A 24,219-nucleotide genomic window follows, 5' to 3' on the forward strand; every position below is an offset into this window, starting at 1 on the left:
TTCAGTCTCCTGGTCGGTCTGAATAGACAATCGTGCCAAAGGATGCCCTCTTTCCCTCACCCCTTTAATTCTTCGATGCGACTGGGCAGGCGAAGTCATTCATCTATTGCGCGCACATGGAGCTCTGCTCAAGATAGAAATATTTTAGATGTGGAGCGTCGTATGCATGCCAGAGTTTCAGTTATTAGGCAACATTACTTCTTCTTCTTTCTGTGGTTTTTACGTGATAAAACCAGTTCTGATAATGAAGGACGATGTAGTGGAGGGCTCCGGATTAATTTTGACTAACTGCGGTTCTTTAACGTGCACTACAACGCAAGTACATGGGAGTGAATTGTAAAAAAATAAATAAATAAAAAATTAAAAAAATGTTGAAGGCAATGTGCAATGCATTGTACAAAGGGTCTTAGGAGGCTAGGTGCAAGGGCCCATTAATTGTCACGTTTATCCCAGCCAGCCAACGGCCTGCCAAATAACGAACTGTTAAATAGAAAAAAAAATGTCATCATGACTTTTTTTTTTTAGTAACAATGAGGCAAACTTGCGGCATCCGGAAGCGAGGAATGCTGAGCTTGTTGACCTGGCAGCATGAGCGCGTCGTAAACAATCGGATCAGCTCAAAGTGCTCTGTGCATCGGTACTGTTGGGAAATAAAACAATTGTTTCATAACGCAGAGTTGCAAGAAGGATATATAGCATGCCTGTGGGCAGTGTTCCCAAGCGTTCACAGGGGATGGCAAAAAATTAAAAAAAAAATCATCGCCGCTATCACTGCAGCTCCGCGCGTGTAATCTGCGACGCTCCGCGTTTCTCGTAAAGATGACGCCCTGTTTTTGCTCTTTGGCGCGATCCCGCCACTGCGATCCCCTCACCCTCTTCTGGCGGCGCCAGCTTCCCAGATGCTTTATCGCGAGTTGTCCAGCTCATTTCAGGCAGTCGACAACCGGATGAGTCTGGTTCCGAAAACAAATACATCAGCGCCGAAGCGCATTGTTTATGTTCGGGAGCACGGGAGACCTCGCAACACTAGACGAAACAAAGCGAAACAAAAGCCGACCGAAGAGGAACTTATAAAACGTGTCAGCCCGCACAGCCCAAGGACTGATGCCTGAAGGCAAGCGCAAGGTGAGTGCCGAGCTGCAAAGCAGGTCTCTATACCATCGCATGTGTACTACTTGCGCTGCGTCTGGAGCGACCGCATAGAAAGCGCCGCGCGCACAGTGCATGGTTTTCTACTGCGTCACGCTACTACTCTTCGGTTTGACCAATGTCCCGATCGAACTTTTGTCAGCGTCGAGAACAGCCAACTGAAGTTAATTCTATACAACAGGCAACCGAATTAAGCACCATTGCATGATTTTTTTTATTTACGTAACTTAAGTGAATGTTTATGGCGGAGTATATTATATATATATATATATATATATATATATATATATATATATATATATACCTTATTTGCAATGTAGACGAAGGCGAAGACAACACAAACTCATTGTGTTTTCGTCGTTTTTGTCTTCGTCTATGTTGCACTGCAGCTAACATGTAAGCTCGCACCAATTGGCCCAACAACGCCTATATACTTCACAGTATACGATATTTACGCACAAATAACCGGATCCATAAGCCATATAGGCTAGCATCTAATCCTGCAACACTCATATACAGGAACAATTTAACGGCATAGGCAGCGTAGCATTTCAGCGTAGCATAACTACAGATGAGAGTTAGACTTGTTAGTGTTGTTGCTTACGCTGCGACATAGTATATATCCCGAAAAAAACATTTTTGTCCGAAAAATAGAGGGAAGACAGGACAGAGCGCTAGGTATCCGTTATGAAGCAATATTATGGACCCATACAGATCCTAGAACTTGTCGTGCCCCTGCCCCATCCACTCTGTCTGAAGTTCCCTCCCCTTTTCCGCATAATTTTTTTAAAAACTATGTCGCAACAAAAGCTTCAGCATAGCATAGCAGTTTGGGTTGCTATATTGTGTGTTTATTTCGTATAATTAAAGCGAAACTTTTTTTACCCCCGAACCCCGAAGTGGTTGTCTATTAGGCGAGAACCCAGATATATTCAACAGCTTAATTTAATTTTCTTAAATTTCTTAACATTTGGGCTACCACATTCTTGGGTAACTGCATGTGTATGTGCCATTCTTGGCAAATCCCCCCCAATGGGTATGTGCCATTGAGACACAAAGTGTATAGAAGCCTTAAATGTATTTAGACGTGTGTATCGCACTTCTATGTGCCCCCCACACACTTCTCGTCAGCATTCTTCCTTCGACAAGCACATCATACATCGCCATCGTTCTCAATGGTTCTCAGTGAACCAATGCAGTGAACCTTGGTTCACTGCATTGGTTAACACTGTAATGAACATTATTTCATACCGACGTTCATTGCAAATCTGGCGCCAGGGACCAATATGTCAATCATTGCTTCGATTTATACAAGCTTTCTTGATGCTCATGGTTGGCGTAACAGCGCAGATGAGATGAAAAACAGAGGCGAGAAAACAACTGGACAGGCGCTTACTTCAAACTACCGTTTATTCCTGAGAAAAATCCCACATTTACAGCGGCCGATAAATACTCGTACGAGCTCGCTCAACTGTCTGTCATTGTTGGCTTGATGCTCGGCATGCCTTGCACTGTCTGGCTTTCGCACGTTGGTGTCCGCATAACCGGCAACCTTCGCACAAGTGAGAACGCTTGCCGATATCACTTCAAGTGTAAACGACCGGATGTTAATACATTATATCCTACGTGTCGTGACCTTCTGTATGTGCCGTTGTGTTACTATTTCTTTCGATCAGTTGGCTGTTTCTTTTTTCGCCGAAATTGTTTGCGAAACTGCACTCAAACAAAACCCCGCACAACGAGCCCGACCGCCACGTACACCGAGAAACCCATTGTTTGGAGCATTGTGTGTGAAGTCTTTCGTTAACCTAATATCTCTGTTTCCAATTTTATCTTCTCTGTTAAAGTAAGTCTATTACACATATAGAAAACAGCTAAAATCACGCTTTTTTTTTTCTTTGAAAAGACGAACTACTCGAAGTTCCATGATATCGGAGACTCGAATGCGGTCATTCTATTCAAACAGACGCGTTGCTCAACGTTCGCGGTGGCGTTTCACCCCAGAAGCGGGAGGCACCAGAGCGCTCAGGTATATTGGACACTGCAAGTATATGATAGCTTGGCCAAGAGACACCACTCAGCCGTTCATGATCAATGAGAATCAATCACATGAGGCAGTATATGCGCAAGTGACGCCTACATTTATCAGTCATTGCCTAATTCTACTGCGAGAAAGGCCAAAACATTTCTTTTAAATCTGGTGTTTTACGTGCCAAAACCACGATATCATTATGAGGCACGCCGTAGTGGGAGACCAAAACAGGCGGGCAAAGACCAAAACAAAGGCGCGGAAAAGCTAGAAGCTGCGCAAATGCAGTGTCACGTTTCTGTCTCAGCATACAAGAATGGAGTGTGCGACATAAGTGTTGCAGCCTGACGCACCTGAAACATGTCCAGTCTCATTGATCGCTATCGTCGCTGGACTTATCAAGGCACCATCGGGTAGCGCGATAGTCCCTGCCGTGTCAGGTAACCCACTACGCTCAGCGGTGAGGGCTTTTCATGAGCATGAGAGAGCGCGGTAAGTTTACGGTGATATCTTTGAATGACCAGTGAGACAATGACCCTTGTGGTACAACACAATGAATGTAACTGAAAATAATTGTCGAATATGAATCAGCCCTTCATTTGTCAGTTACGTCAATCGAAGGCAGCAGTTACGGTGTCTTATGCGAACGGGAAAAGAAAACTAAGCATTTCTGTTAGCAACAGAACGCTGTATAGCGACAACGCAGCAGTACAACAATGCAAGCCAGTGATTGCCATTAACAGCTGAACAAACAAAAAACTATGTCTTCATACAGTTCTGTAACTTACCTCTAATGAAAATTTATCTGTGCAACTTGAAATGACGGGCGATAATTGGACGATTTTGTGGCAGTGAAAAGAGCTAAAACGCCGAAGTTAGTAAGCAATTGTTTGACACGTCCCCAGGTATTGTTTTTTGTCACAGGGGCAAAAACTGGGGTGAAGCTTCTTTTATTCTTTGCTTTTTTTTTCAAATATTTTACCGGTGAATGTCGCATTTAGCTGCTAATAGCGGCATGATTGAAATCGTGCCATGACACGAGGCAGGACAAAGGGGGGTCTGAGATCTTCGTTCGAGCAAGAAAGCAACGTTTAATCAATTAGGATAATTCATCGTTTTAACGTTCTGACGACATGCGATGTTCATCTTTAAAAAATAAATTCTGGGGTTTTACGTGCCAGAACCACGATCTGATTATGAGGCACGCCGTAGTGGGCGACTCCGGATTAATTTTGACCCCCTGGTGTTCTTTAACGTGCACGTAATGCACGGTACACGGGCGTTTTTGCATTTCTGCCCTATCAGAATGCGGCCGCCGCGGCCGGGATTTGATCCCGCGTCCTCGGGCTTAGCAGGGCAACGCCAAAGCTACTACTCCACCACGGCGGGTGATGTCCATCTTGTTGATGACAATTATAAGTGCCTAGGGAAAGAGTGTTCAAAGGGACACTAGTAGAAATTCGAAATAGATCCAACGACGATGCTTCAATTTTGTTCAGATTGCTTCGACAGGGGCGATAGAAAGGGCAAACTGAGTCAAGGTTAACCCGAGGAAATTACGGCTGCCTGTTCTGTGAGGATATAATAAAAAAAACTTAAGAGTATTAAATGTTTAATGATCTAGAAGAGAAGCGAGCAGTGTGTATGCGCACGTGTGAGGAAGCGCACAACGCAGTCACAATCGGCTGCACCAATACTGTTGTCGTTAAGAAATGGAAGCTCCATAATTATCGTTAAGCGCATAACGTCTTAGTTAATTATCACAGGCGGAAATGCTTGATTGTGAAGCGTTCTGACGCCTGAGCTTAGGCCAGCGATGTGGATGGAGGTGACTCGCGTCATTGACAAGAAAGACAAAGCGCAACCTGGCCCGTATTGACCAACTCTTTTATTTATTTGTTACCTGCTTTGTAATCACAAAAAGTTCTTAGGCCAGACTTTTCCTAAGAGCAAATTCCAGCCAATCCTTATGCTGGTCCATATTATTAGCAAAGGCAGCTGGCCAAAAGCATAGCTTTCTGAATACGGCCACATTCCCGTTGTTTCCATTGTTTTCTTGTCAGAACTAAGCGTACTTTTCTCATCCCATGCCCCTCTGAACGCCGATGGCGTCGACAACAGTTGTGCGTGTTGCCGATGCTGCTGCATGTCCAAGTTTATACAGCTGATAAAGCTAATCTCATTACTTCGTATAGCTCTCTACAAGTTTGCTATCGCAATTGATGCTTCGCCTTTCAGGTGAAACTGCGACAACTTTTTCTCATTCCATCCCACTCTTGGGCAATCTCCTATAGTGGGTATGCGCCATGTGTAAATGGAAGCCAACAAGCTAGTTTTGAAGCTATTGATGATGATGATGATGATGATGATGATGATGATGATGATGATGATGACCTCAAATAAGGGCGCATACCCATGGAGGGGAATTGGTCAAAAATCGAGTGGCATTTTACATCGTCCCCAGCCCACTCGCTTGGTTTTTATTTTATTTTATTTTTTAGCTTTCGTATCGTGTATTTTGCTTTGCGACATGAGCTATGTCAAGGATAACATTGGAGCGCCTACAGAAATGCTGAATAAAAAGCAGAGAAGTAATTTTGGTATTAAACTTCTTTTTTTAATACTTGCTGAAAATGCGGGAGATTCAAACAAGGCTGCGAATAGCGCGCTCGAGTGAGCACGGACCGTTGCCACATAGGGTGCCCAGGAACGCAGCTGCGGCTGGTTTCAGCGATTCCGGGCACCGCCGGCTTTTTCTGCGGCTTTCCTGGAGTTGAGCTGATGCTATACAGTTGCACGAGAAAATCTCCGCAACTATTTCAACGGGCATACAGGTATTTGTTTTCTTCGACGCTCGCAATTTCACCTACTACACGTTCCTGAGTTGTTCAAAAAGTTTGAATACCTTGTCTTATTTAACCGATTCCATTGTATAGGGCATATTTGGCTCGCCGGCGTGCAGTGATCGACTTAGCGCTCTAGTAATAGTAAACCTGAAATTTTGCGTCCCAAAATTACAACTATTCAGTTATTCTGCTGAATATTTCTAGCACACAGGGCCCTTTTCCACGTGTTAACCTTAATCTTTCAAGTCCCACGACGGTGGTCTCACTAATAGCTGTCAGTGTTTGCGCTCGTATCGTCTATAGTCCTCTCCTTCGTCCTTGTGTCTCATGCGCAAACCAAAGTACGAATATGAATAGGTACCAACTCGGCCAGCTTTTTCTTGTGCCACACCTATAGTCTGTTACGACATGCCCTACAGTGGAAGGTACACGATAAATTTTGACAATCCGAAATTGTTTTATTTCCAATAGCAGGTTCGGAACGGTTGACCAACTCCGCGAGCGAACACCTATAGTTATGGCGTAGAGCGACAGCGTGGAATGCACGAATGGAACATGAGCGGTCGTCGACGAAGCGAGTACAGGCTAGGAGGCGTGTGCACACAGCTTCCTTCGCATTCCGACAGCCATTTCTTTTTTTAGCCGTTCGCTGTCGGCACGGCCATTCTGTCCCCTTCTTTAGCGTGTTTGGTGCTACGTTTGGTGTGTACAGCAAGAATAACCATCACTGATAAGCGTCCGATACGCCGGTGTTCTATCATTGCACAAAAAAGCTGTATCGGGTCTGCGAGCGGCTTCGCAGTATGCCACAACAACAGTGCCGAGGATATACAAGATGTTGATTTTTAAGTATTACGGAATTTTAAAAATCGCCTGTGGCAGGTAGCACAATTCTTATCGTTGAGCTGGGTTATTCGAAGAGGTCGACATTAGTAGCACGAGAAATCGAAAGACAATTCAACTAATTAAAAAAATGACTAATGAATTTCTTAGGTAATTACATTACGACACATATTGTAATTTACGAATTGTAGCCGGTGAGTTGGCAAGACGCATCCACTTGAAATGAATTTCCAGGATGACACCAGTTTCGAGGTATTATTTACTAAAGTGTGGGACGAATACATGGGCGTTACAGTTACTTTCGTGCTTCAATGTATAGAACAGCATTTTGGTAAAAAAGTAAGTGGAACAGCAGTGCATCTTTACGGCGTGTTTGATAGTGCATATCTCCAAACTGGTGTAATTCTTTTAATTCATTCCAAGTGGATACGCCTGACAAGCTCACCTGCTGTAATTCGTAAATTGCATATATGTGTCGTAAAGTAATTAACTAAGAATTAATTAGTAAATTTTTGTTAATTAGTTGATAATGTGTTACGATTTTTCGTGCTACTAATGTTCGCCTCATCGAATAACCCAGCTCAATTATAAGAATTATGCAACCTGCCACAGGCGATTTCTAAAAATTCAGTAAAACGTAAAAAAAGAACACCCTGTATATAAGCGTTCTGGAGTACGTCGCCGCATGCCACTGTTATAGATTTAAGCAAAGTGGACGTCGTCCCTGGAACGCACTCGAATACCAGAGTTTCGTAATTTCGTGCAAATTCGTCGTCCACAAATGTGCGAACCACGACTTTTGCGGCCCACCAGACGAGCTGGAAGAGACAACTGTCATGTGCGAAGGAATTGCACCAAGCCGAGTTCCGGTCGACTTCGGCAAAGCAGTCCGGGCTGCTCCACAGGGGTGATATTGGCTCGATATTTGCTCGAGATCTGGCCATTGAAACACGCTGCCCGTGCTGCCATTCAAACAGGTTGCCGCCAAAAATAACAGGAAATGTTGCGCGGGAAGTGCTTCAAATCTGTCACTGGAATGCACCATAACCGCACAGGAATGCTTCTTTTGCGGGAGGGAATCGAGTTCGCGAACTTGTATTCGCGACCTAGTACTCCCAGACACGGTGACGGGTGTAGGTCTAGTAACGAACCATGTTACGCTATGGAACATTGGTCAAACCAGAGTCCTTCAAGGTGTACAGGGTGTTTCAGCGAACACGAACAGCGAACAAAAAAAAATTTAACAATTGCCTCTGGCAGATAGCACACCTCTACTCCATGAGTTGGTCTACTCGAAGAGGCGGACATTACTTGCACAAAAAATTGAAATGCATAATCGACTAATTGAATTCACTAATTAAGTTTTTAGCTAATTACCTTTGGAACATACTCCAATTTAGAAATTCTAGCGGGTGTGACTGCAAGCCATATCCACTTTAATATAATTGTGTGGATGCCACCATTTACGAGATATGTGCCGTGAAACTTGAGGCAAAAATGCACTGTCTTTCCACTTACTTTCTTAACAAAACGTCGTTTTGTGCTTTGAAGCACAAAAGTAACTGGAACGCCAGTGCATTTCGACGCAATGTTCGGGAATTAATGTCTCGTAAATTGTGTCATCCACACAGTTATTTGTAACCACACAGTAAGTGGAAATGTCTTGCAGTCTCACCCGCTAGAATTTGTCAATCGCAGCAATATGTGCCATAAGGCAATTAGTTAAAAACGTAATTAGTGGTTTTTGTTAATTATTTGATTATGCATTTCAATTTTTAGTGCAAGTCATGTCCGCCTCTTCGAGTAGACCAGCTAATGGACTAGAATTGTGCTATCTGCTACAGGCAGGTTTTTTTTTTTTTTAATTTGAAAGTGTTTGCTGAAACAACCGGTATATTAAAGGACTCTGGGCAAACGCTGCCTAACGAGCATAAATGAACGCGAGCTGTATACACTTCTGGGCTCATAAAAGGCTTCAAGAAGCGCATAACACTCCGCCGTGTGACTTCCCTTGAACACAAAAAAAAAACATTAATGCGTGCGGATGATACCGGCATGATCTGCGTATGATTCATGTTCACATATATACGTGAACTCGTCGATCTCGCCCACGGTCATGAGCAGCAACATACGACAGCGTCGACTGTGCGGCCGCGTGTTAGTTTTGACCCCACCAAGACGGTTGTCCGCAAACAATAAACAGTGGACGCGTGCAAAAGTAAACCGACGTCCACCGCACCAAGCTGCAGGAAAGATAAGGGCCCAGAGCGAACAAATCGCCTCTGCGTTGTGCGATATCCCACCACGCAAACCGCGCTGGTGTCATGTGCGACTGGAGCCATTTCTCGGACGCGTACACTGCCACGCATTTAATATATTTTTTTTTCTTTCTCGCGATGGACTTTACGCGACGCCTCGTTCTTGTTTTCCGTACCGCGCTGGCTTCACGTTACGCCGGATACGAAGGCAGCGCCTCGAAAAGCCTTGGGCCAGTCAGTCTCGTGCTGCAGGCGTACACCCCCCGTATCAGAAACTCAGCGCAGTTTGCTGAAACAGCGGTAAAGTAAATAAGACGATGGAAATTGACAACAGTACAGCAGGCGCTGCTTCATAGTTAACGCACTATAGCAACAATGCAGCTCAAAAGTCAACAAGTCTTCATCAAACACACACGAGTAGTCTCCTGACATTGTAGCGGAGCGTTTTCGGCGCGCCATCGCATTATAAAAAAAAAATTGGAAATAGCACTTCCACGTAGTGCCGTTGGAGCCTCAAGGTCGGCCCGACGACATTCCTTGTCACGTGTCCTGCGGACTGTGTACTTTTAGAAAACGCTGTACTTTAATTGAATGACCGCAAATTATGGGAAAGTGCTCGTTTCACACGTTGTTTCTTGGACTGGTTTATTTTGACCGAGTTGATGTCGTACTCGTCGGGGACACAAGCAACGACAGTCCTTATGCTCGCAGTCGCAAGCACGCAACACCCAAGTTGAGACGGGGCGTGGTCCATTTCCACATCTGACACGGCTAGTCGTCTGTGCGGCGCAGAAAATGCAATTTTGTGCGGCTCTTTTTGGAGCCTGGTGCCTAAAACCTTAAAGGATTGAAGGAGTGTGCTGGTCTGGGGCTGGTTGGTACATCATTAGGACGGGACGAAGTGAGTAGACAGACAAGGCGCTGAACTAACGACCACTGGTTTATTGCCGGGAAAGCAATATATTTAGCCCAACACTGCAAAGAATGCGGCTGCTTTTCCCTATGAAGATTGCACTATACTAGGTAGATATATAGAACAAAGAGCACGCGAGATTTGGGAAGCGTTTTGCGTTCAATCGCACGGAAACTCCTGCGTCAGCGTACCCTCTGTTTCTCTGCATAGCTGTGAGATTAAGTACTTGTCAAAAACATGATAACCTGTTATGACGACGCGCGTGATGTGATGATTTCATTCCCTTCCCAGCGCAGAAACCGTGTTTTTTCTGGCCTTCTGCGCTGAACCAGCGTATTGTATATATTGCTTTCCCAGCAATAAACCAGGGCCGGTATTTTGTAGCGATGCCTTTAATGTAATGATGCCTTTTCGCGCTTATCGCGCTTTGTCAGTGGTCGGAGCGACGGTCCGCTCGCATTATCAACGGGATCAGCCGGCCGTGAGCGGTGGATGATAAGACTAGAGTAGAATAAGTCATAATGCCTTGCTACAAAATCGCGGCCCTGTGGTAACGTTCAGCGCCTTGTCTGTCTACTCACTTCGTCCCGTCCTAGCGCTGTTTGTTCCCGTTCTTTAAAGGATATTGTTGTAGATTCCGTGACAAATTGTGCGTACAAACACAAATCAAATCTCGGCGTTGGACAGAAAATGACGATTTAAAGAATATTACAAATCAAGGCTACCACCATGACGACGTGCGCGGTTACGGACAGACGCCGCTCAGAGAGAGGATGCGCAGTCAGGCGAGCTGGCTTGACCACTAATCGCCGGACTGATATCGGCAACCTTATCTTTCCTGTAGTAAACTCTGGTCATTTGTCGTGTTTGGAGAAAGCTTGAGATACGTTTTTGTTGTTGAAAATGTCTGTAGTAAAGTCACGGAAACAAAGCTTTTCAGAAAACAAAATAGTTGCATTTTCTAACCCAGACACCTTGTTAAAGACTGGTGTGAAGAAACTCAAGCAGACAAAGCGTCGATCAAGTGCTCGAGGATTCTAACTACGGATCCAGAAAGACAGGAGCAATGCGAAATGCTGATAAGTGCGACCGCTGGGCCAGGAGTTTCTTTCTAAGTCTTTTATGGGATCTGGCTATAGGCCGGAAAAGATACGCATGTTCGCGTTATAAAAGACAGGCTGCGTGAGTAATCAGTCCTACACCGGAATAAACATCTATTGTGTCTCAAGGCCCGCGTTGTGACCGCACACGTTGCAACACAATACCTCAGCAACTGCCCATTTGGTAGGCGGACCAGGTGGGCAGATAAAATTAGTCCTGAGTTATGTTAAGCAATTAGTTACGTTTATACTGATTCATAATTTCATACTATATCTACAACCAGCGACCACTCAATCGTGCACGTATTTACATGGCGTACATGTTGCACGTGTGGTCTCCTGTTTCGATGGCGGAAGTTGTCTTTTTATAGAACACGCACGTTATCAAGCATATAAGAAATACTGCATGCTGTCTGCCAAGAGCGACCTGCTAATTTTAACCATCGGTTACAACAGAAACAGGCTGCGGTTCGTCGGGACCAGGGTTATGTTGTACCGTTACTACACAGTGTAGAGCACCCGTACATATCTGCACGAACATTATTGCTTCGGCCAGTCAACGCTTTTCGACTTTGCAATAAACCGCCACTACCTAGCGCCTCAGTGGCTGTGGCATGCTCCTGTGGAACGCCAGCTCGCGGGGTATCGAACCCGGTTTGCCGGAGCCACATTCCGAAAGAAGGCTGGAATACGAAAACGCTTTTGAACTTAGATTTTGGTACACCATGGAAACCTTCATATCGCCAGAACTAATCCGGAGACCACCACAACGGTGTCTCTCATAGCCCGCAAAGCAGCTTTAGAAAGTGGAACTACGTAAGTTATAATAATCCGCTATGGAGTTTCAATAATAGCGGCGCGTTATTGCGAAGAGATGCATAGAAATGCCTTCGATGGCTGCTGGGCACCCATTACGATCACTTGCTAAGCAGCTAGCTTGAATCACTCCCGAGCATATCGTTACGCGTACATGCAGTTATACACTGTTCTACAAATGTCTCAGCACCTCTTCGTCAGTCGCAATTTCGTCAGACTATATCATATCTCCGGCCCTCAGACGGAAGGCCGTGAGCTGTCTGCTGTAAGGAGGCACGTTGGCACCGCGCGATGAGGTCAGACGTCAGGTTACGACCCGGTTTCATCACATTCAGTCTTCCGACAAAATTGCTCGAATTGTGCCCTCTTCTGCTCTTCTGCGGCTTGACAGAGCGATCATGCACACACGCGTATTGACGGCTTATATATTTCACTGCTTTTTGTTCAGCTCGAAGTAGTCGTTCCATGAATGCTAGCAACTTGACACAAAAGCGCCGCCCCGATTTTGGATGTTCGCGACGTGCATTTGTACAAAGATTGACGCATGACGCTTGTTTCCTCGTTAGCGATGCCAGAGCCGCGGCACGTCGCCGGCTGGCGCTCGGGGCGTAGATTGTTCTCGCGTTCTCGCAAGGGTTGCCGGCGCGGTCCGGTCCCGCCGTGAAGATTTCCGCGGCTATCTCCTTCGGCGCTGCGGAGAGGGAGGGCGCGCAAGCTCCGAGGGCGCCCTTTAAAACAATCTCGCTCGCCGCCCTTACGGAGTCTAGTTAGAACTGGCGTGCTATCACCGGCTCGCTCTGGTGCGCCTGCACCATGTGCTCGCCGCGCCCCGGCCGCCGCCGCGTATATAGCCCGGCTGCCGGTGCCACGAGGCAGACGCACGCTCGGAGACCAGCACTCGCGTATATGTTGCCATTGAACAACCACCACCGGTGACGAAGGCCTCCTCCGCCGCCTCCGAGGTCAGTGGCTACTCTCTCGTTGTGCATATAACAGGGAAAATTGACTTGTTAAAAAAAAATTGGTTACTTTGACCGAAGCGAAGGAAGACGGAGAGACAGCAGAGCGCCGCCGTCTTTCTCTCCGTCGTTCTTTGTGTTCGACCTGTGGCGATTTGGCCATAACTACGAGCTGTTGGAACTTGTGGTGTCACGCGTTAAAATTATGATCGCTAGTTCGTAACGGGCGCATATATTATGACACAGGCTTTTCTTACGGTATGCAGCGTATAAATGCACCCTTCCAGCGACTCGTTTTCAAATGGCGACGGTAGACAATATTATTACACGTATATTTGTTCTCTCTCAGTAGCTCTTCTGCGGCTTGACAGAGCGATCATGCACACACGCGTATTGACCGCTTATATATTGCACTGCTTTTTGTTAGCGCACGACGACCCGCCATTTACGTGGTCATGTTTGGACACGGCGAGTTCATGCAACCCGTTCGGGTGTTGTGTTGACCTTGCCTAACGAGTAGAGATGAATAATCGCACGGTTCTATTTTGCTTATGTGGACTTGTCTGTAACACCGAACTGTGTCATACCAAGCTGGGCAGCTTTGCTGGATAAGGCGAGCAGCCCTCTGCAACATAAGGCGACCGCGTTTCACCCTCTGTGCGAAGCGTTCCCGAATGCGCTGGTGTTTTTGCATCCCTTGCTTATGTAGTCTTGGTTCATTTCGACACAAAGTACCTGGTGAGAAATCATTATCAACTGCGTGCACAACAAACATACTTTTCCCCTTGAGCATGCTGAATATTTGTCACTCATCACATTAGATAATTATTACGACTAACTGTTTATATGCGCAAACCGATGCGAATACATTACTTGAACTCGTGACAAATATTGAATCGCTGTCGAATCATGTATCGCAAATCTTTACTGGACCTTCGACATACGTCCGAATTCGTTCTTTAGGTAGTTGTGGGTATTGCCGCTCAGTGTTTTCTTCTTCTATTTTTCTTTCTTTTTTTAACTGCGTTATAAATGGTGCATATCTCACAAGACACAGACAACACATTTTACGACGTAACCATTCGTTTTTTCTATAAGGATGAGAGACTAGCATTTTATAGACGATGATTTGGTGTCCGTTCTACAGGCAGCGTAACCGAACCATTGTTCTCTATGAGACGCGCGGCCTCGCACTGTTTTCGGAGCGCCGCGCACCAGCCAGCTAGCTGACGATGGCAGCACGTCCTAATCTCTTACCTCTGTTAGCCTGATGGTCTACGTAAAAGAAAGCGCGATTAATTAAGCTTATTAATGAACAACGGCTTCGATTTATATGGTTACATTACGGCCGCTAGTGCATTTTAAGGGCGACTCCGCGCTGCCCCAATGGTCACTGCTTCTGGTAAAAGCAGTCTAATGCTTCGACTTAGTTAATTAAATTCTGGGGCTTTACGTGCCAAAACCACGATATGATTATGAGGCACGCCGTAGTGGTGGACTCCTGGTTAATTTTGACCACCTGGGGCTCTTTAACGTGCACACAATGCACGGTACACGGGTGTTTTTGCATTTCGCCCCCATCGAAATGCGGCCGCCGCGGCCGCAATTCGATCCCACATCCTCGGGCTCAGCAGCACGACAACAAAGCCACTACGCCACCACGGCGGGTGTGCTTCGACTTCTAAGGCTTACAAAGATGAAAACTTCAGTTGTATCAAGCTGTGCTGACCCGCCGGGGTGGCTCAGTCAGCTAAGGCGTTGCGCTGCTGAGCACAAGGTTGCGGGATCGAATCCCGGCCCCGGCGGCCGCATTTCGATGGAGGCGAAATGCAAAAACGCCCGTGTGCTTGCGTTGTAGTGCACGTTAAAGAACCCCTGGTGGTCAAAATTAACCCGGAGCCCTCCACTACGGCGTGCCTCATAATCAGAACTGGTTTTGGCACGTAAAACCCCAGAAAGAAGAAGCTGTGCTGGAAAATTGGATCAAGCAGTTGGGTAACTTATCTATGGCTTATTGCCCATTTATATCGATGCAAAATGAGCTGGTGCATCCGACACATACAGGGTGCCCCAACTATCATGCACCAAGATTTAAGAAATTGCAAATCCCACGTAGCTGGACAGAACCAAGGTAATGTTGTTTGACGCTGCTTGGAGATACTCAGATTATTTTTTAGCATTATGCCTAATTGCATAATTCGTCATAATCAGTTAATCAACTGCCCCGAGCGGCCAGTCGCGCGTCAATTTTGCGTGTATTTGCGGGCTTCTTTCATGCTCGGAAGAACACTTTTATGTAGCACGTATTGAGAAACAGAAAGCTGTATCGGGAGTTTTTCATGTTGCTCTACAATTTTCTCATTGGCACATTTCATCTAATTATAATATTTGAGAAGTTGATTACTTAAGAATAATTGTGATTAGGCGGAATGCAAAAAATAATCTGAGTATCTCCAAGCGACAGCCAGCAACATTACCTTGGTTCTGTCCAGATACGTGGCATTTGCATATTTTTAAATTTTGGTGCATGATAGTTTGGACACCCTGTATACCACGAAGTTTCGCGGGTTGCTCTGATGGACAGCGTATGGTTTATTTTCAGAATGTGCGCAACATTCTGAACACCAAAGAAGAATAGCAAAACAAGACTAGAGCTGCCTGAACCCTACTCTCGTATCTAATTTGCTTCTCTTGTGCGCACCTTCCGTCTTAATCCGCTGCCCTTTTTGTTGCCTTCAACGCATCTGCTGAGGAATCGAGTCCTTAAATATTCTCAAGCGGAACTAGAGACTTGTATCTTTTGAAGAAATTGCGACAATAAAAAAAAAAGCGCAGCTGCTATCATGAGTTGTTCCTGAGAACATGATACTTGGTCACGATAACGATCGTTAGGCGATTCGCTAAAAGAGCCCTCGAGGGCTATCACGGTCATGTGATCCCGCCTCTGTCGCTGCGCTTGTTTTACCGCCCTAGCATTGTCTTTACCTTCAAACCCTGCGTGACGAGGCATACAGTCTAAAGCGGCGTATTTGCTGCCGCTATAAGTACGGCCCCTAGAAGCAGCGGCAGCGCACACACCGGCCTTTCGGGCTGCTGCGGCGGCCAGCATGAAGAGGGGCTGCGCCTTTTTCGCGAGGCAGCCGACTGCAACTGAGTCCGGTCGTTTCGTTGCCTCCTTCCAGATGCCGTTCCTCATGGCGAGCGAGAAGAGCGAGACCGCCGTGTCCACCTGGGCCGTGCTGGGCGCTGGCGTCCTGACCACCCTGGCCGTGATGGGCACCTACCTGACAGTGGCGGTGCACCCCGCCTTCCTGCCGCTGCTCATCCTGCCGCTGTTCGGCCTTTGCCACGTGCTCGTCTACCCGAAGCAGGCCAAGAGCGGCTTCATCGGGCCACCGGTCATCCGCTACGCCATGCCCGAGGAGTTCCGCTGCACCGTCCTGGTGTCCAAACCGCAGCCCGACTACAAAAGCATCCCGGTGGAGAAGAACGTGCGGCCGCAGCCCGCCGCTATCCCCGTGCGGCCGACGACGAACTGCGCTGCCTACTGCGCGCCCATTGTGCCGGCCTTCCAGGCGCCGGCGCCAGTCATCGCCGTCATGTAGTGCGCCAGGTGACACGCTGGTCCGTGAATTCGACAACTCTTTCGGTGCGCTGTTCCTGCGACCTGAACTAATCGCCAGTCGAGTGAAGCAATCTCGTAGTGGTGCAACCCAACTTCCAGCGCCAAGGGGGCGCGCACGCGCGCCTCGGTGCTTGCGTGGTGCGTGGCGGCCGAGTCTGTCGCCCCAGGTGAACTCCAGTTGCCCTACCCTGCGTGGCGCCGACACGCACGTACTCCTGCTGCCCATGTTTCTCGGGAGGCACACCGTATGCTATACTGTGATCCATGTCATACCATCGTTCTGTATAAAGTCGACACCCTGTAAATACCTATTTATGATGTAAATAAAACCATTCTGATACATCCTGCACCTATAGCTACGTTTTCGTGTACTATCGGTGAGCACTCGCGGACCAAAGTGCACTGTCGGCCTAATATCCTGCTGTCAGTAATGTTCTTGTACTGATCTCGAGGTCGACCGGTCAAGCGTTGGCGCATATAATTTCACGCAAGCTTTCTCGATCGACAGCTCTCGTTGCAACCATCGCAGAAGACTCTTTCTATTGATTTTATTTCGTTTTCAAAACTGGACTGCGTGAAGTTGCAGAAGGAAGTGCAAGCAACCTTTCTTAATCTTCCTTGTGCATGTGCGCCGGCGCGGTTGTCTACTGTATAGACAAGGTTCCAACTAGTCAACGTATACGTTCACTATACATATGTGAGGCGAATGACGAGTGCATATCTCTGCGTGTCAGCTTTCACAGCACCGGGCAAGCGTGGCAATATCAGTTCACCCCAAACGCTGAAACATTCCATTAGGTGCGGAATGCAAAAGCGCTTGTGTAACGTGCTTTGAGCGCACATAATTAAAGCTCGAACCCGGGTCCTCAAAATTAATCCAGAGGTCATAATTAACACGCAGAAACGACAACCTACGGAATGTATCATTCCGTTTGAAGAACCTTTCGTGATATAAGACGGTTCACAACTCTTCAACCTGGAGCCTGAAAAACGGCGGAGCTTCAAAGCCGAGATAGATACATCTCATTGTTAATCCAGTGAATCGGCAAAAAAAAAAAAATGGGGCAAATTTTGGTATCGCCACTCCTCACTGAAGAAGGCCCGACTGAAGTGCAGTCTGAGACTGACTGCTGTATGGCAAGGCAGAAATTTATGCGCGCATGTCGGTTTGTGTGCGTGTGCAACCCATATTTAGAATTTGTCGTAACGAAAATCGACCAACGGACGCAACAAGGTATTCCGCATGAAGTTATTTTTCTAAAACTAAGAATGCTACAGAAATTCTTGCAGTGGCAACAGGACTATGGTAAGGATGCACTAAAAGAAATAGTGAGCAGTGGTTGAACAAGGGATGTTTCTGGAGCAACGTTTCGATAAGCGTCTTAGTCAGTTGGTGCCCTGCCGAAGACAAGTCCGCTTGTCGAAACGTTTGCTCTAGAAACATCTACTGCTCAATCACTGTTGATAATAACTTCCAAGTCTCCATCTTCCTGTGTACCGCTTTCTAAAGGAGATGTTTTCAAGCGCGTTGAGCGTTTTTGCGAAGACCGTGAAGACCCCAAGAACGATGCAAGACCAGAATGCCCCTCCACCTTGCACGCAGATGACGAAACATTGATCGTGTCGGCGTTCTTCTCCTGCACAGTGACCGCCGAATGACTGTAGAATGATATCAAAGGCACTTGGTTTGGGAAAGTTGTTCGTTCAAGAATCTCGGCGGAAATCTTGGAAATTAAAAAGATTAGCGCCAAGATATCACAGAAACTGCTCACTGCTGTGCAAAAGTTGCGATGAAAGGAATGTTGCATTGATTGGAAAACTTTAAACGAAAGTGATGAATTCATGAAAGGACCATCACCGGCGACGAAACCTGGATTTATGAATATTGTAAGCATTTATTTAAATAAAGAAAAGACAAGTCAAGGCAAAAAAAAAAATTAGTTTCGCCCGTAACGCGAAGCATTGACGCGATAACTGGCGAAATATAATACGCAGTAAGCCTTTTAGACCGTTTATAGTGTGGTGTTTGTTGGAGTGAACATTGGCTGTTGGTGCGATGACACTCTCCAGGATCAGTATTATCCACTGCTGGAGCATAGGCAGAGTGGCTGAGAAGTAGAATTCTGGACTGCCAGTATTCAATCTTCGTGGTACAACAAGAAGTTCTCTTTCTTTTTAATTTTCTCTCAAAGGATGTTGGGATTCCAGCGACTGACGGCGGCAGACACCGGCGGACATCAAAACGACCAGGGGAGTCCCACAGCAGCTATCGCTGACCAAAAAGCGCGCAAAACACACAGAAAACAAAATCGTTGTTGTTTATCGCGTCGTTTGACTGTTATGGAATTGTGTGCCAAGAATTGTCACTCAAGGTCAAACTATCAATGCAGCTTTCTACGCTGAAGTTTAGAAGCGTTCGTGTGCGTCGCGTGCGACCAAATTTGTCGAAAGGCAGGCGCTGGGTTCTGTACCACGACATTGCCCCTGAGCGCTCAGCATTGGTAGCGTGTGAGTTTCGGGCACGTAGTTCCATCACTCTACTCGAAGACTTATCTTCAGATTTAGTCCTCTGCGACTGCTTTGTTAGAGCATATTTCGCGGGACGTGAACAACGTACACGCATGCGCTAGCCATTTTGTGTTGTCGATGCATAATACATAACTATATTGGGTTCTCGTTCGTGACAGCTTAAAAAGTTTCAGCTGGCTAGTTTCAAACCTACGACGCGACCGTGTGACCGGTGCAGAGAGAGAGAAAAAAGGTAAAGGAAAGACAGGGAGGTTAATCAGAGATTATCTCCGGTTGGCTACCCTGTACCGGGGGAGGGGTAAAGGGATTCGACAGGAGAGAGAGAAAGAAAAATAAGTATAAAAAAAGGGGGGGGGGAAGAAAAGAAAATTGCACACACACACACACACACATACACACATGCTACATAAATGTGTTTTTCCGAGCGTGAAAGAAGCCTGCGAATACACGCAAAATGCCTCGAACGGCCAGTCGCGCGGCAATTCTGCATGTATTTGCGGGCTTCTTTCACGCTCGGAAAAACACAGTCATGTATAGCAGGTATTGAGCAACAGAAAGCTGTATCGGGAGTTTTTCATGTTGCTCTACGATCTTCTCATTGACACTTTGATAATTAGGACAGTACTTCTCGAGTTATATAATTAATTACAATTACCTAATTAAATCTCAGTAACCAAAAAATTACTGGCGGCTACTCCACTGTACTGGAAACAATACGCACTAGGTTTGCTTCGCGTAACGCCTTTACTCTTTTTTTTTTTTTTTCAAATCGTGTTGCGTGATAGCTGAGACACCTTGTATGCCGAAGGAATATGCGACACTCGACGTAATTTTCCCAGGGCACAATTTTTTAAGCAATCGTCGTGCGGGCCAGTGATGCCTGCCTGCTGGTTATTCCTTGAAGTTTTGAATCTATTAGCCCATCTGTAGAACCCTGTTATAGTATTTCCGCCTACAGTAAAACTCTGTTGTGAACAAAAGCGCCGATCCGATTGTATTCGTAAGCTTATGCTTGCTATAGCTAAATGCTCGAATGACCAAAAGCAGAAATCCCGCTACTCTAAACAAAAGCAGCTCCGGATACCAGACGAGGGGGGTTTGATGAATAAAGTTTATTCCTCCCTCTCCCTCGGAGAGACTGCGGAGCCCAAGTGCTAGAATTAGGAGCGAGCTATCATATGTGGCGGTTTTCTAGTAAAAGTTTTGTTTAAGTTGCCATCTCTTGCTGAGTTATGCACAGCTGCTCTAGAGGCTAGCTGATAAGTCATAACTAAGCCGCAGAATTTCTTAGTCGAAAACGATGCACTTGCGCTTTCTGTGTGTACACCACTTTCGTTGGCTCCAAAAGATACTCCGTTTTATGAATGCCGTTTTCATTATAATATATATTGTGCGAAAAGTTTAATCTAAGTCTGGGTCTTCTAGTTTGTATAGCGTTTTCCATCGCAGTGGCCTTTATTTCTGAGATAATGGCAAATGGTTCGTAATTATTGCTGACGAATTGGGCCGCCTAGTTTTGAAACTTTTGTATTTTATCTGCGATATACCTGTCAGACGGGTATCAGATAACTCCCACATAATCAAGTATTCATCGTGCATGTAGGGTGTAAAGAGTCGTGTAACGCGTCCCCTTCACCTCCCTCGTTTTGCACTTAATATTTGTTTTCGTAATCTTGGTGAAGCAACGTAGTTTCGACTGAGAGGGCTTGAAACGTTTTGCGGTACGTTTTTTCACGTCTCGCCTACCACTCCCCATCTGCTGTTCGCGAAAATTCCACGCTTCTTGTGCAGTTCTACTGTGACATTAGATAACTGAAAGAACTCACTTGACACGACGTCCAGTTGTGAAAGGCATTACATACCTGTGTCAAATAATGTAAGAAAAGTCTTCTTACCAGACTGACTCCGCGCATACATTATATTTCACTTTTCGTAGAAATGACAGATTATTTGGTATTCTGTTCAATATTTGAAGGCTAAATCTCTCGAATATTCGTTCATAATACGATTAGAAAACTTCAGTTTTTTTAACACCGTTACTTTTTTAGCCTATTGAACCTCAGAAGGCGAGCTTGATTAGTCTGGGTACGTGCGTGTGCGCTGCCTTCTGAATAGAACAGGGCAGACAAAAAGACGAGGAAGGATACGACAAGACGAAGCGCTGACTTCCATCAAGATTTCATTGACAATGCGGTGCGAATTTACATTCAAACTAGAGCAGCTTGCGCTTGCGCGGTGGCCAGCCACCTCAAGACACGCAGCAAATGAAAACAAGCAAAAAGCACTTAAAAAAAGGCTCAGAAAAGAAATAAAATCTGACAATCAGAAGTCATAATAGAACCGCGCGTTCCCAAGCTTTTTATGTATTGCCCCCCGTGAATTCCGCATGGCATTGCTAGAAAATTTTGTAAGTCTACGCTAGATCTTGTCTCGTCCTTCCTCATCTTTCTGTCTGCGCTGATCTATTCTGTGTGGATAACCAACATGCCCATTCGTACATACGCTGTCTTCTATGTTAGTTATTTCATCACCCACCATTTGCCTACCTCGACTTCCCACATGAACAATCAATAACTTTTCAATGCCAGGATGCAATGAAAGAAAAATCCAGATAAAAGCTGCCCATGATGAAGCATAATGATGAAGGTTACAGAAAACACGACCACTGTTGTGTAATTATCACTCGTTCCCGTCATTCATAAACATACAGTTTCTCCTCTTGCATGGCAGTCCAGTTGACTGCCGACGGTTGCTAAACTTAAAAAAGAATCTGCTTCGTCACCACAACTTTCATGTTGCTGTCCTATGGCATACATCCACACTGAATCCCAAGGACCACGTGACGGCATGTGGTAAAATTCTTAACCGTCGCTCAAGCCAGGTGGGCCCTTTCGGACACTGGACAGGCCATTAAAAACAACGCAAACTACTACCTAACCTGTCTCATCACCATACTCCCCTTCCGAAGCAATATTACCAACCCCAGCAAGTTTACTATTACCAATATTTACTTTGCTCAACGATACAATTAAATTTGGCTGTACGTTCTAATTATCACATGCCCAATGCAACTAAGCATACACTTTCTATTTCCGAATTATCGTTTTCTCTTAAGTACGAATTTATTATCAGTGACGTGTCATATTTTCTTGGTAACTTATTTTTTCGGTAGGCCATTCCGGAAGCTTAATTTCTCATTTTTCCATCTCTTCCTTAATAACAACAACCTTACTTGGGTTTGTCCTCGCTTCCAAACTGAGCGAGGCATCACCATCGACAGCCACTAAAGTAATCTACAACATCCGCCGCTAAATGAACACATTTTCGGCCGCAACCTTTCCCATTGGCCAAATCAGTCTGGCATGGTCCCTAACGCATACGTTTATAGTTTCGCCTCTCCATACTCCCTTCTATAATCCATTTCATTGATCAGGTGCAACGCGGCGAAGGCTAGGCATACTTCTTGCGGTGACTGTGTTCGCGCTTAGAAATTGTTCGGTGTTTTTTGACCGATATTTATGAACGTGTTCTTTACATAGGCTCAGTTCTGAATGAAAAAAAAAAAAAGATTTATTCTTTAGAAGCAAGCAAACCATGTATTTATAAAACTGCTAACGCGATGTTTGAGATCAATTTGCTTTTCGTTGATTTACTGTTTGTGTTGGTTATTTTCAGCCCGCGCGGCAGCCTCGCGTGCACGCGACCGCGACCGCACCCCGCTGGCGCGCAGTGACGCATAGAAGGAACGCGCGGAGTGATACATTTTGGTGACCGAACTTCTTGCGTAACTTCCACAGCCTTGCACCTGATGTATGAAACGGAGTATAGTTTCTCACTTATTTCCCACCTACACTCAAACCCTTTCCTTCGCATTTGCATCTTCCCCAAAGATACCTATAGCAAGTCAACGGTATTTTTTTTTTTTTGTTTTAGTAATGAATGTTTCAACAACAATTATTATGCTGGGAGTGTTGTAACACTTGGGTCTGGCTTTTGTATGCAGCAGTTCCCAATAAACGAGATCAACTCAGCTCTGCTGGCCCAATGACAGCCAAAGACAAACACATGTAACACACTCGTCTTCATACCCGCACCACGGCCGCTCGATGGAACGCACGATGAAACACCTCGTGCGTTTCATCGAGCGGCCGTGCCCGCACACTCATTCTCTATATGATGGACAATAAACCACCTCCACCACCACCAGGAAAGGAAATTACACTCTGAGCATCTACTTCTCGGAACAATTGAAGCAAGAAATCAACCAATGACACCGGAAAGTGTCTCTTCTTTCTCTTGGGAGAAATCGGTTGCACAGAGCGATGTAACAATAGCGCAAGTCGGTGTTGCAGCTGCGGAACACGAGACGAGAGGAGCGCGCAGACAAGTGATCCGACAACGCCGAGATGGGGGAGCCACGGGCAGCCGTTTCGGAGTAGGAGACGCGTGATGCCAGGCTCGTCGCCGCCTCACGTTGTCCCTTACCAGTCTCCCCCTCCCTCTCTGTCCCTCTCGCCTTGTCTCTTTCCTCCTGTTTTTGTTAAAGCCGTAAGGCATTTCCCCCGGGTAGAGTGTACTAGAACTATTGAGTGGCGCGACCGAAGCCGGCGCGCCTTGCATACCGCGTCCCCTTTTTTGGAGAAAGTAGCGGTGGCGCTGGCGTCGCCCACTCTTGAAGCAAGCGGGCGCGCTCCGGCCTGTGATGGCTGTGTGCGTGCGCGCGCGCGAGCTTTGCCGCACATTGGTGACTCAAAAAAAAAAAAAGGGGGGGGGGGGGGGGGGAGTAGCGTTTAAATCTCGGTTATACACCTGGGTGCAAGGCTGGGTACGCTCGCACGGGCCAAGGCCGCAATTGCTCACTTTTTAAAGCTCCCAGAGATGAAGAGCGACGACTTGCGTGGGAGAGAAATGGGTGCAGACTTGATATGCCGCGTCGGCACTGATTGCACTGTGTCCGAGCTTCACTTTTAGCCTCATTTCACCGTGAGAGACTACGGGCACATAACGGAACAGAAGTTCGAGTGCCAAGGATGAAATCAATTCTTCGACCTGACGCGGTGCCGACTATTTTGCTGAAGGTGCCTTGATATCTAACCAATAAAACACCGACACCGCGGTCACTGACGCAACGGCGTCAGTTCGCGTCTGATAG

At 46.2% G+C, this 24,219-nt stretch overlaps 2 protein-coding genes across 3 annotated transcripts in view; one reads left to right on the forward strand and one right to left on the reverse strand.

Annotated features, from left to right (window-relative positions):
- The window catches only part of LOC119461748 (uncharacterized), a 63,585-nt gene that overhangs the window by 21,926 nt on the left and 17,440 nt on the right, over nucleotides 1-24,219 (reverse strand). The gene's annotated exons all lie outside the window — the stretch shown is intronic.
- LOC119461733 (uncharacterized) lies at nucleotides 922-16,887 on the forward strand. 2 transcript variants are annotated; one of them, XM_037723107.2, is made up of 2 exons: nucleotides 922-1,125; nucleotides 16,096-16,887. In XM_037723107.2, exons 1-2 carry the CDS (start codon nucleotides 1,105-1,107, stop codon nucleotides 16,516-16,518), a joined length of 444 nt encoding a protein of 147 aa, XP_037579035.1. In that variant the 5' UTR covers nucleotides 922-1,104; the 3' UTR covers nucleotides 16,519-16,887. The 2 variants fall into 2 exon arrangements, with proteins under 2 accessions (XP_037579035.1, XP_037579043.1); XM_037723115.2 differs by lacking the exon at nucleotides 922-1,125 and adding an exon at nucleotides 12,761-12,916.

Source organism: Dermacentor silvarum, chromosome 1 (assembly GCF_013339745.2).
Source record: "Dermacentor silvarum isolate Dsil-2018 chromosome 1, BIME_Dsil_1.4, whole genome shotgun sequence".
NCBI lineage: Eukaryota > Metazoa > Arthropoda > Arachnida > Ixodida > Ixodidae > Dermacentor > Dermacentor silvarum.